This window comes from Manacus candei, unplaced genomic scaffold (genome assembly GCF_025592945.1).
Source record: "Manacus candei isolate 608988 ecotype Guabito, Panama unplaced genomic scaffold, ASM2559294v1 h1tg000033l, whole genome shotgun sequence".
NCBI classification, from domain to species: domain Eukaryota; kingdom Metazoa; phylum Chordata; class Aves; order Passeriformes; family Pipridae; genus Manacus; species Manacus candei.
The window spans coordinates 4,994,990-5,012,897 of record NW_026138081.1 but is presented as its reverse complement, the minus strand read 5'-3'; the positions used below and the strand labels follow the sequence as shown (position 1 = coordinate 5,012,897).

The window sequence follows — 17,908 nt, the reverse complement described above, 5'->3', positions numbered from 1 at the left end:
GTACCTCCATGGAGGTGTCCCGGGGGAGTGGCTATATCCATAAATATCCAGTTGCCAGTGAAAAAATGAGAGCTGTCATAGGATGAAGCTTTGTTAAAATCTTTCTATTTAGCCAGGAGCCTAAATGCAATTTTTTGGATGAGCTCTGTGCAGAACGGGTACCAGAAATATATCAGTTTTGATCTGGTACACTTTGCCCATTGAGAACTGAATTTTTAGGTGCTGAGTGTAGGACACCCAGGATTGTTTGTTGGAAGTACACAGAAACATCGAGCTTCTACAGCTGGGCACAGCTCAGTACTTATTCAAATCACACTGTAAGGCCCTCAGAAACTTAAATTCCTCATCTCAGCATCCATCTTTAAAAATGCTTTTTTTTTGGCCAAAGCTATGTAAAGTATTTAGCTGCAAAATCAAAAGAGTATTGCTTCCTTACCTCAGCAGGCCAAGGTGGGCATTCGCGGCTATCTGTAAAGTGTTCTGAAGGAGTAATTATTAATTATTATAAATGGTATATAACTAGATTGTCCTTGAATCTAGTACACATCATGGGAGAAGCAAGAAGGCTTCTATCCCCACCACCTCACCACTACTACACAACAGCCAGGAGCAAGAGCAACTGTACAGATGGAAAGAGTACACAGCCTCTAGTCTGCAGATCTGGTGGAACTCATGCAGTAGACACTCCATCCCAATGACAAGCTGCAGAAGAAGGTATGGTGCTGCCCAAAGCACTAACCTTTCCACAGCTTCCCACAGAGACACCTGGGATCCTAAACATATGAAAGCAGGCAGGCAGTCTTGCCCTGGTCTGCCTGCAGGACCACAGGCAGCAATTTTCTGTAGGTTCCACTGCATCCTCTTGTTCTCTCTTGGTCTGTAATTACCCACTCTGCACATGTACAGCATTGCTGCATATATATCTGTGCTAATCAGCTCACCAAATGGTGCATAATAAAACTAGACAGAGATCTCTGGCAACCTACGCCAAACTGCCAAGCAGACAAAAAAGGAAGACCCAATGTAAAGAAAAAAAGAGGAAGACGCTCTGGCCTCTGCCATGCATGGACCTTAAACACAGAAAAACTCCCTTTCTTTCCTTTTTGTCTTGCATACAGACAAGAGGAGATCTGTGAGAGAGGGGTCGAGCTCAGGGAGGATGAAAACCTCCCGCAGAGCAGAAGGGGAAAAGCTCACTTGATTTTGATTTTCAGTACAAATACAAAAACAAAAAGCAGGAAAATAGAAGGGAAGAAAATCAGTGGAAATCCATACTTACAATCTGAGCTGAAGTCATCTACCAAAATGATCTCCTGGATGAGACTGGGAGGGGTGCGGTTCAGAACACTGCAAGAACCCAGGGAGGAAAAAACCACACTTTGTGAGCTGCCATAATAACAACAATGTTAAGACTGATAAAAATCTGCTATGTTATGCATTACAACAGGAATACCAAACTCCAGTAAAGTGGAAGTGGTGACCTTGCCCTTGTAGCAGGATTCATTGATAGGAACCAAACTCCAAGCAGGAGTATCGCGGAGAGCTGTGGCATCTCAGTGGTACCTTACAAGGACCCACAGACAGAAAGCTGACTGGGGACTTGCCAGCTAGCAAAGGATGCTGCTGCATGCTCTGTGACTCCTAACACAGAGGAGAAATGCAGAGTCTGATGGTCATTTCCATTTGCCAGGCTCTGGGCAAAGTTCACCATTGCTGGAGAGCAAAAAGAGCAGCCGCTTTCCCCCATAAGGAGCTCTATGTTAATGCCACAGATGAGCCCTGCTCAAGCTTTCTCACCAGTTCCCTTCTTTGGACAGGAATATTGTCAATACTGCCTTGGTAATATTCTGGATTTGGATTTTTTTTCCTCTTTTGCTTGTTACTTCTTTCAAACCAGCTCCACACTTGCTGAAAGCATCCTCTTTCCTAGGGTGGTTGCACCACACCCTGCAACACCCTCAGGACTGCAGTGAGTTTGCATCTGCAGGATACAGGAGCTTTCACACACAGGGTGAGATAGAAGCTTCTGCCCTCCTCAGAGGTTGAAGAACTCTAGTACCCTGGAGTCTGAGCAGTTTGGTTCTGACCTCTTAATCACTCTCATTTCTTTAAAATGCTTGAACTCATTTTCCATGAACTTTAACTCTCTGCCCTGGCTTTACTACCATCACTCAGCGTATTCTCCCTTCAAGCCTCCTCCAATGCCTCTATGAACATGCAGGTCCTCATTAACTTCAACAAGATTGCTCAGTAATGCTTAGGTACCCCAGTGTAGAGAACAGTTACGCAAATTTTAGTATCAAAAACAGAGGTAAACACTATTCTCCTAGTTCTAGCAACCTGTCTCATTTCAGTGACACCTGCTCTTCTATTTTGAGCAATTCTGCAGAAAGATTGCTGGGTTTTTTTCTCTTCTGTGGGCTTTTTTGTTTTATAGAGGAAACAGATAGCAAAACTAATCCCATACTCTCAGGTATGAAGAAGTAGAGAAACAAATTATCATCTTGCTAAGTAACATCACTAATGCCTTTGCATACAGAGCCAAAGTTTCTTCAGTTTGTGAATTTTCTGCTGTCTCTCACAGCAAAATTCTGACTGTTCTGCTGCTTAGTATCACATCCCACTCTATTTCAGATTTATGCTGCTTTATATGCCTCTGATAGTATTTGTATTTTGAGCTTACATGTCCCTAGATGACTGAGTTTGCATTTTTTAAAGCTGAATCTCATTTGCTTCACTTGGCACATACCTCTCTGAATCCTCTCATATGGTGGGGTGGGAGGTGGAGGGGATGTTCCTCTTTGCCATTTTAAGCGCAGATTCTCCCAGCACAGCCATCATCTGCATATTTTATAGACAAGGTTGCCCTGCACTGAAATTCTTGTTTGTGCAAACCCAATGCAAAACAATCCAGACAGACTGCATCCTGCAGTATAATGGCTGTAAACCAGTATTCTACACATTCTCCCACTAGCCTGGCTACTGGCAATGCTCACCTTTTCTTCAAAAGTTTCAGGTCTTTCAACTCAACACATCTGGGGAAAAAACCCCAAACATTTTGTTCTCTCTTCCTTGCCTGTCCATTGATTTCCCAGTAGAGAGAACACACTCCTTGAGGAGTTCACAGCTCATTGTACAATGTCCAGTTCTTCTCTCTACAATAATTTGCTGTGGATCCTTGGGAAAGGTAATTAATCTTCTTTGCACTTTGTTTTGCTTGTCTTTTTAGCAAGGAACACAATAATCCTAGTATTCCTCTTCAGTGAGGTACAGAGACTGGCATGACAATCAATTACTTCTAGGCACAAAAACGCATTATTAGGATTCCAAAATTCAAATGACAATTGCATTTTACAGCAGAAACACCAACTGTTCTCCCTTCATCTCATGGACTTCCTTCTTACTTTGTTTTTTTTTCACAGCTTCCTTCTTCTTTTTGTATCAGTGTCCTTACTCTCTTGCATGACATGACATCACATCAGCATTGCCAATGACTTTCTCTCCTCTGCTGATCTGTCCATCCCCATCAGCTCACAGATAATCCTGTTTATTCCAGATGTTAGCAGAAGAGCATCTTTTTTCCCTTTGCTCTAAAATAATCTCCTCTTTTGCCATCATCTCAATTGTCATTGTAATGAGATGCTACACCAAGTGCTCTAGCATTGCAATAGCATCCTTTTAATCAGAATTTTTACAGGCTGTCTGCATAGGCACTGAACCACTGACAGCTGTTCGAGTCCATTGACTCAGAGCCTGGCCATTCACCTTCACATTTGCACCAAAATCAAACAGTCCCTGCAATAGTGACTGAAATCAGAAAAGGAAAGAAAGGGACCAGATAACAAAGCAGTTGACTTTCCCTTCAGTGGGAATGGTCACTGCAGCTGAGGTGATGGTATCGCTTAATGACTAATCACACGTAGACATCAATCACAGAAAATGAGAAAGAGAACAGGATGCCAAGCAAGTAACTGGTTTGAGAGTGACAGCTATGTCCTACCTAGGAAGAGAGATCCCAACAAAGACCTTGAAAAATGGATGACCCATCTGTTCAGATTGGACCCTGCAATACTGCTGCTACTGGAGGGAGTGCTGTTGTGAAGAACTGTCTGCACTCTGCTGTGAATGGTATAGTGGATGGAATTTCCTCCCAGACCTTTGGCTACAGCTGTACTCTTCATTGCCAGATGGTTTACAGCCAGTGTATGTGACTGATTTACTCCTTCCTTAAATCATGCTAGAAGTGTCAATAATTTATCCCTATCTGGTGAGGGATCCCGACGGCTGAGTTCTTCTTGAGCTCTACAGTATTTGGAGTGTCCCACAACCAAGCATTGGCTAGGAGCCTTGCCTTTGAGGCACTGGAGGTTTGACAACCATGCACAAAGGTAAAGGCTCAGGTCATGGCTGCGCTGTTAGAAGAGGTATAGAGCTAAGTCCCATTTGCAGGTTGACATTGATGTTATAGAAAGGGAGTTGAAGACTTCACAGTGCTCTTCAGGGCCTCTTCTGTAACCTGAAGGTCCTGTCTTTCAGCAAAACTCATCTGAATGTGCCAGGCTGAATTACTGCTGCGAGTGTAATTTTTGCTCAATTCACATACACAGTCAATGCACCAATACTATGTAATTACATTGCATCCCTTGCACTTCAGGATAAGTCAACTATCAAAGGAACAGGGCTGTTCTGTTCTGTTGGGTTTATGACCTGGCTGTGAGTCTGTGAAGGACCACAGTGATATTAAGCAACAGGAAGCATAAAATTGCATAGCTTGCTTGCCTGCTTACCTGCTGACTAGTCAGATTTGCAGCTTGTCATTATTTCTGTATCTGTAAGAGCTCTGTATCTGTAAGAGCTTTCTTAAGCTAGGTAGGGCATGATTATTTAGAGAATTAGAATGAACCATTTGAAATGCATCTTGTGAAAGTTAAATATGATTCTACTGTTATTATGGGCCTTTTCTCAAGTTCTGTTATCATAATTACACTGTGGGGATGCTATAAGAGAAGTGGGGGTGAAAGAGGACAACTGATGGACACGAGCAGCACTAAACCCAAAATTTTCTATGTCTGGAAACATTTTAAGAGGTCTAATCTTTTGAGGTGAGTAGAATATATATTACCAGTTGAAGTTTTCATACTTGAGATCTTTGCAATTCTGGCTGTTGAGTGCCTGAACTCAGGCACTCAAAGATCAGCCAAAAAACTTTGGGAAGAAATATATGAAAAGGGTATTGGGATTGAACTGTTTAAGAACAGCTCACACAGACTCTTCTCACTTGCAAATGCAAGCCCAGCAGCCTGTTCCTGCTGCTCATGCTGCTCCCCCAAGGAGCCATACAGTGGGTAACTGCAGATATGCTCTGTATTTGAAAATATGCCCACACTGCCAATCCAAGATCCTGGCTTGTTGTCCTAGTGGGCCAGCTGAAGGCTAGAACACTAGCACTTGGGGAACTGCAGTCACCCTGCTTGTCTAACTGCTGGAAAATTCCTATTTCTCCACCAGTACCCTTCCTGACTCCACCATCCAGGCCCAGCACCCCTTGCTGAACTCACCTCTTCACCGTGCGGAGCAGGGTAGATCGCGCCTCATTGTGGAAGGTGATGATGAGACTGGTAGCTGGCAAGTCAGCGTCATAGCGTACAGAAGTGCACCTGCAACACAGGGGAGCAGAAGTGTAAGACAAACATCACTCAGCAGCAGCCACTGCAGCAATGTACCTAGAACTCCTAAGAGAGTAATATGCTAAAATCAGAAACAGCACAATTGAGCTGCAGCAAGGGAGGCCTCAGCAGATCTTGTACCAAGGTTGGCAGAGCTTAAAAAGAACTGTGCCTGTTGAAAGGCAGTTTTGAGGCTGTGATACCTAAGCCTGCAAAGGTGCACACTAAGGAGGGCATGTGGGTTTTACAGTGAGAAAAGATTCAACAGCATGGACTCTAGTCCCTGCATTTACCTGTGATTCACATAAAATCTTATTTATTCATGCATAGGACATGCATATGCTGAGGATGCATGGAGCTGGTACACCCAGGCATCACCACATAAAGCACTTCAAATTCTTTGGATATTGAACTTTACAGAAAGGAAAACACAAGCTAGTGCTGTGATCTGCATTGGGGAGTTGCTGAGGTTCAACACTAACAGCTCAGCAGGCAGTGAAGAGCAATTCCTTATGTCTTCCCATCTGACTTTGTAATGTTAGGTACATACATACATTCTCACACTCAGAACTAAGGATTAATATGCACCAGGGCTGTTCATACCCTGTGGAGAACAAAGTTTCTGTGAGGGGAACAACTCACAAATGTGAATCCTGAATCCAGTTCTGGCAGATGCTAAGTATGGCAGATTTGGGCTGATCTGCTCCTCCAAAGTGTCTGCCTTCTTAACTTCCAGCCAGGGTAAAACTGCAGTCAGCCAGCACTAATTCCCTGTCTGATGAAGAGTCCACACCTGTTTTTAACAATTCAAGGCCACGCATAGACTGAATCCATCCTGGGAGGGAATACAAATCACTTCTTAGAGCCACTAGTTGTATTTCCACATTTACTTACTATTCTTTTATGGTTATTGCTAAACTGTTACTGTTTTTATCATCACATTTGATCCTACTGGTTTATGACTTTTTCATTGCAATGTTTTATTAAGGGGACAGCAGCTTCATACAACAGTTTATAAACATATGAAGAAATCTTTGATAAAGACTCAAGTGGAAAATGTGAGACCAGACATGAGACATACCATATTTATTATTGTTTCAAAATAACTCTATGATGTAATGCATACAAAATGCATTGAGGAATCAGGAAGTGGAAAAGCAGAAGAGGCTCATGTATGTGTTATTTGAGGAAGTCATCCAAAGATTTCAGCATTACTACAGCACCACAAAGGACAAGGACAAGGTTTGCACTTGAAAGTTGACCCTGTCTTTGCTTTGGATCAAAGAAACAGCTACATACTAAGGCAGAAGGAACTTGTAGGATATGGAGTCAAGTATGTCCGTGCTTTACTTGGGTGCCTGAAGAAAAATTAGCAAGTTAGTGACCTACTGACTCCCCCGATTCCTTAAACACAGAGCCAGGTCCACAACCTAACTTGTATCAGCTGAAATAAGTCTTCATCCTGAGTTGCCATCACAACAACTATTCCAATATCATTATAAGGCAAGATACTCAAACACAGTTCCCTCATTCTCCAACTGCCACTCCTTTAAAGGGGAAGAACATGGAAATAGGTTTATTTGTTCTGATTATATACTACTTTGGACTCCCCATTGCTCAAGGGGATCCTTGCAAATCTGGGTCTGAAATGGCCATACATTTGCTGGGGATTACATATATGTTGCTCTTCAGACTGAAGTGCACAGATGAGGCTTTGCACAAAAAGCATGCTCTGCATGCTAATGCAGATCAAAATAAACAATAACTCACCTTTGAAGTGAGCTGGTTTTCGGCCAGAACATGACAGCAGATTAACAGAAAACAGCAATTCTGCATGGCAGAGAGACTTGTCAGTACCACAGGACATGGCACTGCTGCCTCCAAGTCACTAGGAAACCAATCCCAAGTACTCTGGTGGGGAACAGGAGCACAAGACTTGGATCCTACAACCAAGGTCCCGACTGCTTCCCTTCATAAGGACTCTGATGGCTGTCAGTGCTGGCAGGCTTACAAAGCTCCATGTCTCCTGATATCCCTTTCACAGTTTCAATCAAGTTAGATGCCTGGTTTGCTGTTCCCAGCAGCTGTGAAATGTTGCTTTGCAACCACAGACAGGGTCTAGGACTTAAGTAGACTGTTTGACACTATCCTATCCCTATCAAACCTACACTTTTCAAGATACAGCATTACCTTTTTGTACTCCAGAAACTACATTACTTGAGCACTATTAGCAATTTAAGGATGAGTTTATTCAGCTGAATAAATTCGCCCCCATTAAAATAAGGACAGAACAACAGGACTTCGCAAGCCATCAAACTGTAGTTGCAAGTTAGTTTTATCCCCACCCCAGCAGCCTTCATCCAAACAGTAATGCTCAGGCTGGAAAGAAGGCACCAAACCAGCTTCAGACAGCCAGGGCACAGCAGGTGATGACCACTAGAGCAAAGCAACATTGCAACAAAGGTATACTTTGCAGGTAGGAGAGGGAAGCCATGATTGTGATGGGAGTTGCGCAAAAAACAACTGTCAGATGAGCAATATGAGCTGCAATGGAGGAGCTGTGCTAAAAAAAGTTGATGCTTGGACCTGGAAAAAGAGATGCTAGAAAGGTCACAGGCTGGGGCTGAATTAGTCAAGGGTCTCAGAGCATTTGAGACCCTTCCAGATTAACCATCCAATTCAGTGAAGTAATGGACCAATGTTGGCAAAGAAAAACCCCAAACATCCTTGGTCAACACTGCAGAACAACACAAGAGGACAGTGGTCTCCCTGCCCCAAGCAGCAGCCATGGCTTAGAGCAAGGGCTGCAGGGTACCTGTAGTGCCTGGTGTCCCGAATGAGTCGATCGCTGCTGAGTCTGTCGCTCTCCAGCTGATTAAAAGCATGCTGGCGGTAAGGGTCTTCTCCAGCCTTCAGCTGCTTTGAGGACAAATAAGCCTTTTCATCAAAACTCCTCCGGCTGTTCTTCTCTCCTTGGGGAGTCCGCGTCATCTAGAGCAGACACAAGCATCAGAGCATCAGGGAGAGCCGCCTACACATGGTTAGACACAGATAATAAGTTCAGACATTGCCACACATCTGTAAGTGGCTCAGGTATGGAGAAAGACATGACAGGTAAGAGCTTGGAAATGAGAGCAGGAAACCCTCATAGACTGGGTTTTATAATTGCCTTCTCTGAGGAAAATTGCAGGCCTCCCTATCCTTGCTGAATGAGTTTGGGATGAAAGCTGATGTTCCTGATAGCACAGGCAGAGTCAATTCCCTTTAGCACTTGTTACGGAGAATGTGTGAGGCTGCAGACATTTGGAAATCCTTCCAGGCGATGCATGTTTGAGAGCAGTCTCCAGCCAAGGTGGCTGAAACACAATATTTTGAGGAAAAACAGTTTCAGCCTTTTGACAATCACTATTTCATACAAACACAGAGGCAGCTGAATTAACAAGTTCCCTGCTGTGCCTTGCCCAGATTTTCCCAATCTCACAGAAGTCCGTGATACAGTTGAAAGCTGCATGTGACTGTCCTCAGTACCCCACAAGAGTTAAAATGCCTGAGCCATCCCTCTCCTCTCCTAATTTTCCTCTAGCTTTCTGAGGCCATAGAGTCAGTGCAAAACCAGCCCCTAAAAACCATTCACTAGGGTCACCAGGGGAGAGGACAGGCACAGTTCTGGCCCATGCTGAATTCAGGAGATTTTGGTTGGAAACAACATACAAACTCTAAAATATTGGATTATAAAGCAATCGAGATTGTTCATACAATAGAAGTAGTTTAACAAATTGTCTGTGGTAGCCATTTGGTAGACCAAGTCATGAAGAAGCCATAAAATACTCCCAGCCTTGTGCAAGGGAGTGCTGGAACTCCCTAAAACTGCTGCAAGAGGCAAATACTGGCACATACACATCTCATTCAAAGCACTGGATAATCCTCAGATCTTGAGATCATTCTATGTAAAATAGTTTGGATACCCTCTAATACCAGCCTTGATCACATTTCTCCCTCTGTTAAAGAGCTCCTTTTAGTAGTTATACAGGGCAAGAGACCACAGAGTGGTCCCCAGTATCACACAACATTTTGCTTGAGCCATCTTAGTGGGCTGGGAAAGAATTCAAGAGACCCACCACCACAGCAAATTCCTTAAGCAAGAGAGTGCTTAGAAGAACCTACATATCTCCAGCTTTCTCTGAGAAAGGCTACCTTGCAGTGCAGGCAGCCCTAGGAGAACCAGAGTGTTGGATAAGAAGATGGTAAATGAAATTCAGCATGGAGAAGTATAAGATAACAAACATTAGAAAAAAAAAAAACTGAACTACTCATGTACATTGATGGATTTCAAATGAACCATGACCACTCAGGTTACAGATCTGAGCATCCCCATGAAATGAATGCTCAAATGAAACCCTGCACTCGGTCTGCCGAGATGGGAAATACAGCAAATTGAGTGCACTGCAAATGGAACAGAGAAAACTGAAACCATTGTGAACAATTATTCGAATCAGTTACAACTCAGCAGCCGTGGCCAGAGCACAAGTTTTGTCAAGCCTGTCTCTGGAAGGAAGCTACTGGAGGATGAAGAGAAATTAGAGGTTAGGACTATTCCATTTGTAGAGAAGATGAATGAAGTCAGAAAAAAAATGAAGATGGCCCATAAAATTATGCCTAATACAGCCAAAGTCAGCCTGACGCTCATATTTCCCCTTCTTACCATACAAGAACGAGGGAAATGTCTTTTCACAGGGAAAAAATGTGCTCCTATTTTCAACACAAAGAAACTCCTTCAACCACTGCACAACCAAGCCTATGCTTATGGTGTAGGACACACATAGGTATACTCCAGTGGATAAGTCTGCTTCTGTTCCACTCCTCCAGGCAGAGGCCCTGCTCTGCCACCCCTTCTCAAGGCTGCCATCCTCTCCCACCTCTTGCAGCCATCACCGCCACAACCTCACCAACCAGGCATGTCACTGGGTTACAGTAACATCTCAGTTACTTTTATGGCTGGTTTCACAGCCTGCTACCTAGAATCTCCCTTGAAATCATATTTTCAGGATGACGAGGAAAATAATTACTTTCATACCTCTAAAAACTGAAATGTTTTCTTTCTCTAAATCATACTAGGAGTTTTGTCAAACTTAGCTTCCATTTCTCTTTTTCTTTTCACCCTAGAAAACAACGCTGATTTGCAGCAAAAGCCCGGCTTATCACATGCCTTTAAATATTTTGCAGTCACTCACTTGCCCTCTGCTACTTATGTCCCCCTGAGGCCCCTGAAAAGTAACACCTCGTTTTGGTTTATATTGCCAGGAACATACTAGAAAATGCTGGAACTGGCAGTAAATTTTCAGGAGACATTTTTCTCAGGGCGGTGTGAAGGCTGGGGACTCCTCATGGTGTGGAGCAGGGGCCGGCAGCCAGGGACCATCCCACACCCCAGCCAGAAGCTGAGCACCAGCGAGGGACACCAGGGCAGCCCCAGCCCCAGGTATGGGGCACCTCTCTGGGGACGGGATGGGATGGGGCCCCAGGCAGGCAAGGCTGTTGGGAGGTGGAGACCAGCCCTGCTGCAGTGTCACTGGGGCAGGGGCTGAGAGACCCTGGGGTCCTGGGCCATGGGCAAGGTGGTGAGAGTCCTGGGAAGTGAGCAGGGACATGACTAGTGACCTCAAGGCCATGATATGTTTAAACTTGAACTATCAGGGATTATTCCTCTAGATACTATGGTTCTCACATAGCTTATACATCAAACAGTGGTAGAAGAGTACTTGGAATTGATTGTCAGTTAAGAATTAAGTCCCACTTGTAGTTTATCTCAGACAGTATCTCTTTGTGCTCTCTTCAAACAGGCAGAAGAGAAGTTGCAGGGGATGATAGCTAGGAGGGTCTGGCTTCAGCTTCCAGAAAGGCAGCTAATCAATAGATAATCAACAAGTAATCAAACATTCATCTATGAGCACCATGAAGATAACAAAGTAATAAATAGAGCCAACTGAGATTTGTCAAGAGCGATCACATCAGATCAACATCACTCCTGTGATGGAGTAATCAGGGTCAAGGGTGTGGAAAAGCAAGAGATAAGATACTTTATGACCTTGATAAGGTTTTTGATATGGGCTGTTAAGATGTTGTCATTAGCGAGCTAGAAAAATAATAGTCAGGGTGAAACTACTGAAGAATGGGTGAAATGGTTTGGAAAACCACTGTCTGAGCAGAATTATTAGCTGTTCACTGCCAGAGCAGAGGAGCTGTGGTGAGAGCAGGTCTTAAGGGTTTGTTCTGGATCCAGCACCATTCAGTATTTTCATAAGTACCTTGGATATTCAGAGTATGTATGTCAAATCCATAGGAAATCCAGAAAAAATGTTAGACACATTAGGTAACAGGATGAGAATTCAAAATTATCTCAATACGTGGGAAAAAAATGTCTGAAAACAGTAAATGCAATTCAGTAGGGGCACCACAGATCCCTACAGTTCATCAGGTAATGTAATTACACACTCTCTAGCCCTACGCTTGAGGCTGGGACTACAAGGTGGAGTTAGGGCAGTGGAAGACCCCAGTTCCTTATGACTGATGCTCGGTGATAGATCAAAAAAAAAAGAAGTGCTACACGAAAGCAGAAATAAAGATGAATAGGCACTGGAAATGTGAGTGTCTAGACTAGGGATTAGAAAATAGTTTGCACAAATTAAGTTTTGTCCCAAACATTGCTGAGGCATCCAACAAAATTTGCATATCAAAATTTCAGGAAATACTCTAAACCTTCTAATCTTATTCTGTCCTTTTTCATTTTCATAGATGTTTTTCCCTTTCAGTGACAGAATGGACTCAGATGCACTTCTGCTGTTGAAAGTGTGTTCTCATTTGTGTTTTGACACGGTTCAATAGACCAGACACTAGTTAAATAGTGAAATTAACTTTGTTAGCGAGGGATTAAGGGTAAGGAATGAATGCCATGCACATCTATGAAAACTTGAGAAACTCATTTCTTGACTAACAAACACAGAGATATTCCTCGAGGCCTGATTCCTTGTGAAACAGTAAGACTATAATACAGACTGTGCCATTCACCTCTGTGCATTGTCACTGTCTGCCATCAGACACAGGCACACCAACTGCCACATTGTGCTAACAGCCACTAAAACCAGAGCTGCGGAATTCAGGGCCCCAAGATGCATTTTTTTAACAGCAGGTTTGGTCAAATTCAAAAAGAATAACTGTGCTGGTTTAAAGGTAAACCGGCAGGGGAAATGAATCCAACTCAAAGAGAGATTTTAAGTCAGAATAACAATTTAATAAAATAATGCAGTAAATACGATTATACAGACAAACAATTGGTTTTAACCCACAAAACCCAAATGTATAACTCAGCACCCTGGGGCATGAACAGAGTGGTGTTTGTTGGGCCCCTGAGTCCAAAGTAAAAGGAGAGGGGAAAACCTGCTGGTGAGAGAGCTGTTGCAGTCTGGTCAAGAGTGGTGGTTGCAGACTGGTTGAGAGTAGTGATCTGCAGTCTTCCTCTGGATCCCACAAGTGGTTCCAAAAGTCCCAAGACTCCAAGATTATATATCCTCCAGTTCAGGCAGGAATGCCCAGTACCTCCTTCAGGGCAGGGAGTTCCACAAAGGGTGTGAGGACAGGAGGCACCCTCCTATCTCGAAGGCCTCCTAACACCCAGTTTATAGCCTGAGGAGTCAGGCTGCTCTGGGCAGAGGGTGTAAATGCTCTATTGATAACAGTTTCTGGGAAATGGCATGGAAGGCTATAGAATACACAGTTTTGGGTTACACCCATACAGTGATGAACTGGTCCCAGCTGTTCTAATTAGGACAATAACCATACCCCACAGGTCACGAAGAATTGTTACTTAATTAGAGTAAGGTATGCAAAACTCTCAGAGGTAAATGCAATTAATAATTTTACAATTACTGTAAACTTAGTCCAATAGCAGTTTTATGTGACACGATGTATCCTTTGCAGTTCTTGCACTTCTTACAAGTATTTAGTGCTAGTACAACAAATGGAGCAGGGGTTGCCATGCTTCTCCTTCGTTCTAAGCTCATTTTCATGACTGTGTCAGCTCTGCCAAACCCCCAGAAATGCAAAGCATCAATTCCAAGCCATCCCCAGTAAGTGTCTTTCCCTGGAAGACCTAACTGATCAATTGATCAATATGGACACAAAGCAAGCCAAAGAGTAACAACTTCACCAAATCTTTCCTTTCCAGGCCCCCCTTCAACTTATCTCACTGCTGCAGCCTCACATTCTGCCGCTGACATGATCCCCAACCCTGCCAGCATCTCCCTCCCACCAGCTCCGCAGGTCTCAGCAGATTCCTCCCCTCTGAACTGGTTTAATGCCAGTTTCAACCCACTGGATTGAGATACAGCCTTGCTGGCTGAGCAAATACTCTTCTTTCAGAGTAAAGGTCAGAGCCAAGTCACCTCTGCAAACCACAGTGGAGCTGCTGGGGCCTGCGCGGTGTGAAATTTTTCTCTGGAAAAATCTAGTTTACTCCCCATGTTCCATATGCTGTCCCAGTGACTTGAAGACAAGTCCCAGAGTGGACACGACAGCACAGCACCACAATCAGCAATGAGATGCTGGGAAGCACAGCAGTGCTTGGGGATGCTACAGAGACAAGTGCTGCTCAGCTCTGTAACCCATATGGTGGCACGTGGATGGGCTATGAATGGCTCAGATCACAGGCAGAGCAGGACTGAGAGCTACAGCAACTCCCCAGAAATTCCCAGGCAGCAAGCTACTCTCTATGGGCTGAACCTGCAAGATAAGGTGAGCTGAATACCTGTTGCCAAAAGCACTTGTTTTAGAGGGTGTGTTGCATTTCCAGTTGGGGTTAGGAACCTCAGTGCTCACATGGCTTTTGTTATGTCTCATGAAATAGTCTGTACACTTCTCCAAAAAATTTCTCATAGTACTTCGAGAGAAAAGCCTGTGCCTGACAGCATAGGGCCTATTTTATTCATACTTTGTTTAACTGTGTAAAGCATTGTAAATGTGGTTTAGGAACCATACTATGAATAGTTAGCAAGGGCTAGATCCTATAAAGTCTTGTGGCCCAGTTGTCCAGAGGCAAGAAGACATTGACCATAACTGGAGGGAGGGGACATGATGCCCTAAGGTATCCTTCTGGTCTTTTGTTTTCAGGAGCCATTGAATAAAGCAAAGCAGTGGAAGCCAGAAGAGCTTCAAAGACAGATGCCTGAGGGCACTCTCTTCCAAATAGCTCAGAGGAAATGAGGTTGTTTGGAACCAGAGGAAATCAGGCTGCTCAGAACCATAGAGATCCAGATCCCAGATGAGGTAAGGCTGTTGCCAAGGCCCATTTCTCCCCTCAGTTTGAAGTCTAATGCACACAGATATCCATTATGAAAATTTGAAAAATTATATTACAATTTTTGAGTTTAATATATTTATGACATTCACATACATTGATTTTGTATAAATACCCACATGCCAAGACTCACATACATCTGGCTTCTATGTTCATTCAGTCTTCATCTCATATCCTGGAGTAAAGCCATTTGTTTCCCATTTGGCAAACTTCGTTGTGATATGCCATTTTTGCTCATATAAATCTTCATGTTTTTGTATTTCACTTCAGGAGAAAACCAATGTGGAACACCCCACGAAAAACAGCGAGTGGATGGTCTTCAAAATTGCAGAGTTCCAGAATGAGAGGGGAGTGTGAGGTCTCTGGGGTTGCTGTTCCCTGAAACAGTACTTGTTTTCCAAGCACACCTCTCTATATCCGTAAATATCCAAGACAACATCTGGTGCCAGAGAGAAGACAGACAGGACAGTACACTATTTGAACATCTAAGGGACTTGACCATTCATGCTGGCACCCACACCAAAACAGCAGCATTGTCAGAAAGAGGTCCTAGTGCGTAGCTGGGGACACTGTGCCGCTGGGCATGAAGGTTTTCCACAGAGAAGATGGTCACATGGACGTGAAGTTGTCTGCATTCAGACATCTGTTTAGTATCACACAGGAAACCTCCTTAGCAAAAGCCATCTAGGTTACTTACTGTATATAGGAATCATCACGGCTAGGCTTCGTGAACAAAGATTTGGGAAGGGCTCTACCCACATTTGCTACAAGCACGCTGGTGGCTAAAAAGGCCAATGTGAGCTAGACAGGTCAGGAATACTGCTCTGCTAAAGGTCATACATACACGGTTTGTATTCAGAGTAAAAAAGGCACTATGAGAAGCTGCGTTTTTTCTTTTGGAAAAATATCCCAGTCTTCATAAGCATTTAAATATGCAAAGAATGCCCCTGGTTTCCCAGTGATTTTGAATTGGGAAAACAAGGAAGAAAAAGGAACAATGTTTTGTTATTTGTCTTCTAAGTGTTAGATGCTCAGTGGCCTCTTAGCTTCTACCTGAACCCTGATTTATAGCACCTGTATCACAACAGACTGACATACAGCGTTCTGTATCAAGTTAGATGATGTCCCCACGTTCACCTGGTAGCACCCACAAAACCAATAAGACAGTTCAAATGAAGGTGGTCTAGGTTTTCATAAAACATCAGTCACATGAACTGTGTCTCTCTATGCCCACTCCCCCACCTACGCTGTCTGCACAGACACATGTGTATGTGCCTTCTGCACTGATGTACTAATCTATTCCCTTTGAACTCAAGTGACCTACATTCAGTCCTTTCCTCCCAGTGAATCACAACTGTCTAGAGTGACAGATGCTGACACACATATTTTCACAGAAAAGGAGAAAGCAACTTTAGGCCTCATAAGTTGCTAACATAGGAAGCAGTGAACTAGTTACCTAAGAGATGAGCAGAGGTCAGCTAGCACTGAGAAGTGGGCACCACTCACTCAAAGCATTTAAGTATTTAAATACATTAAGATTAGGGTTCATTTTTTTTGCCTTTGAGACCACGCTGCAAGGGCTTTTTAGTAAGGCTAGAGAAAGGAAGCTGAAGTACCTTTTTAATCATTCATCCTCAAGGGTTAGTGCTTTAAATGGAGATTAGAAGATTAAGAATAAAATAGCGTGGTTTTGCAAGTAGCCAACAGTCACACTCCAAAGAAACACTGTGCCCATGCACAGCTGAGCCAGTAAGACAAGGGGACATTTCAGGACACTTCATAACCCTACCAGGGACAAACCCAGCAGGACACAAGAATTTCTCCCCATCTTCCAGCAAGGAAAGACTTTTCTCGAATGTGTTTTTGTTAGCAGGTCTTCCTCAAAAAATCATGATTTTAAATATCATTCAATTCCACATCAACTTTCACCTCTCTCTCCATGTTAATTACCAGATAGATTCTGTTACAGCCTTTCACAGATAGCTGCAGCAAGCAGGTGGGAAACACTGCACATCCTTCAGACAGAGCCAGGTGGCAGTCTGGCCTCTGGAGCCACATTCCTGCCTTTGTGCCAGCTGGGCCCAGTACTATGCTACTTCTGGAGGCTAGCCCACAGCCCCAGAGCCTGCACAGACCTTGTCTTCCCAGGAAATAACACTTGAGCAGGATGTGACTTTGATGAGTCAGGTAATTTGCCACGATGCTCCACACAGCTCTTCCTCACATTAGCTTTTAAAGATGACAGAGAAAGGCTTTTGGCAGGACCCATTGGCTGGGAGTCAGACAAGCCCAATATGAAAATGCAACTTGTCTGTAAATGTGCAACCAAGCTGACATTAAACAGAGTGACTTAATATAACTCCCCATGTTGCCACTGAATTATGACCTGATTTCTTAGAGAAGTTCAAGAACAACCTTCAGCTCACAAAGTAGACTTGTATTTTGGAGGTTTGAAGCCATGAGATCTATTCCCAAGGACTGCACTGATATTTCTTCTGTAGTGACAATAGCAATGGTGCATATAGATCCATAATTTATTACAAAAATGAGTCCTTTTGTATAAGACCTTCTTCACTCAGACATCTCCTCTGCCATGCACTCAGTCCTGCAGCATGCAACATTGTTTTCTAACAGTGGAAAAACTCACTGTCTATTTGTCCATGAAGATTTGAAAATATCAGGCTGTTGCCATTTTGTTTAGGAGCCAAATGATATTCCATTATAATTGATTAATTTTTCAGTTACCGTATTGCTCCAATTCCAGGACTCAGCAATCAATTTGAACTGACAAAACCCTCAGAGCCACATTCTGCTCCTGCTTGGGTCCCCATTTGCAAAGGCATTAAATTCACCTCCCCAACAGCAAATTTAATCAAGGATGCATACCAATGAA

The 17,908-nt window shown here is 43.5% G+C and overlaps 1 protein-coding gene across 2 annotated transcripts in view; it reads right to left on the bottom strand.

Moving 5' to 3' along the window:
* The window catches only part of GALNT16 (polypeptide N-acetylgalactosaminyltransferase 16), a 73,113-nt gene that overhangs the window by 28,965 nt on the left and 26,240 nt on the right, over nt 1–17,908 (bottom strand). For both annotated transcript variants that reach the window (XM_051791425.1, XM_051791426.1), the window contains exons 2-4: nt 8,482–8,657; nt 5,559–5,657; nt 1,280–1,347 (exon numbers count right to left, since the gene is read on the bottom strand). In XM_051791425.1, the coding sequence (XP_051647385.1) occupies nt 1,280–1,347; nt 5,559–5,657; nt 8,482–8,657 (343 nt within the window). The remainder of the gene's footprint in view (nt 1–1,279; nt 1,348–5,558; nt 5,658–8,481; nt 8,658–17,908) is intronic.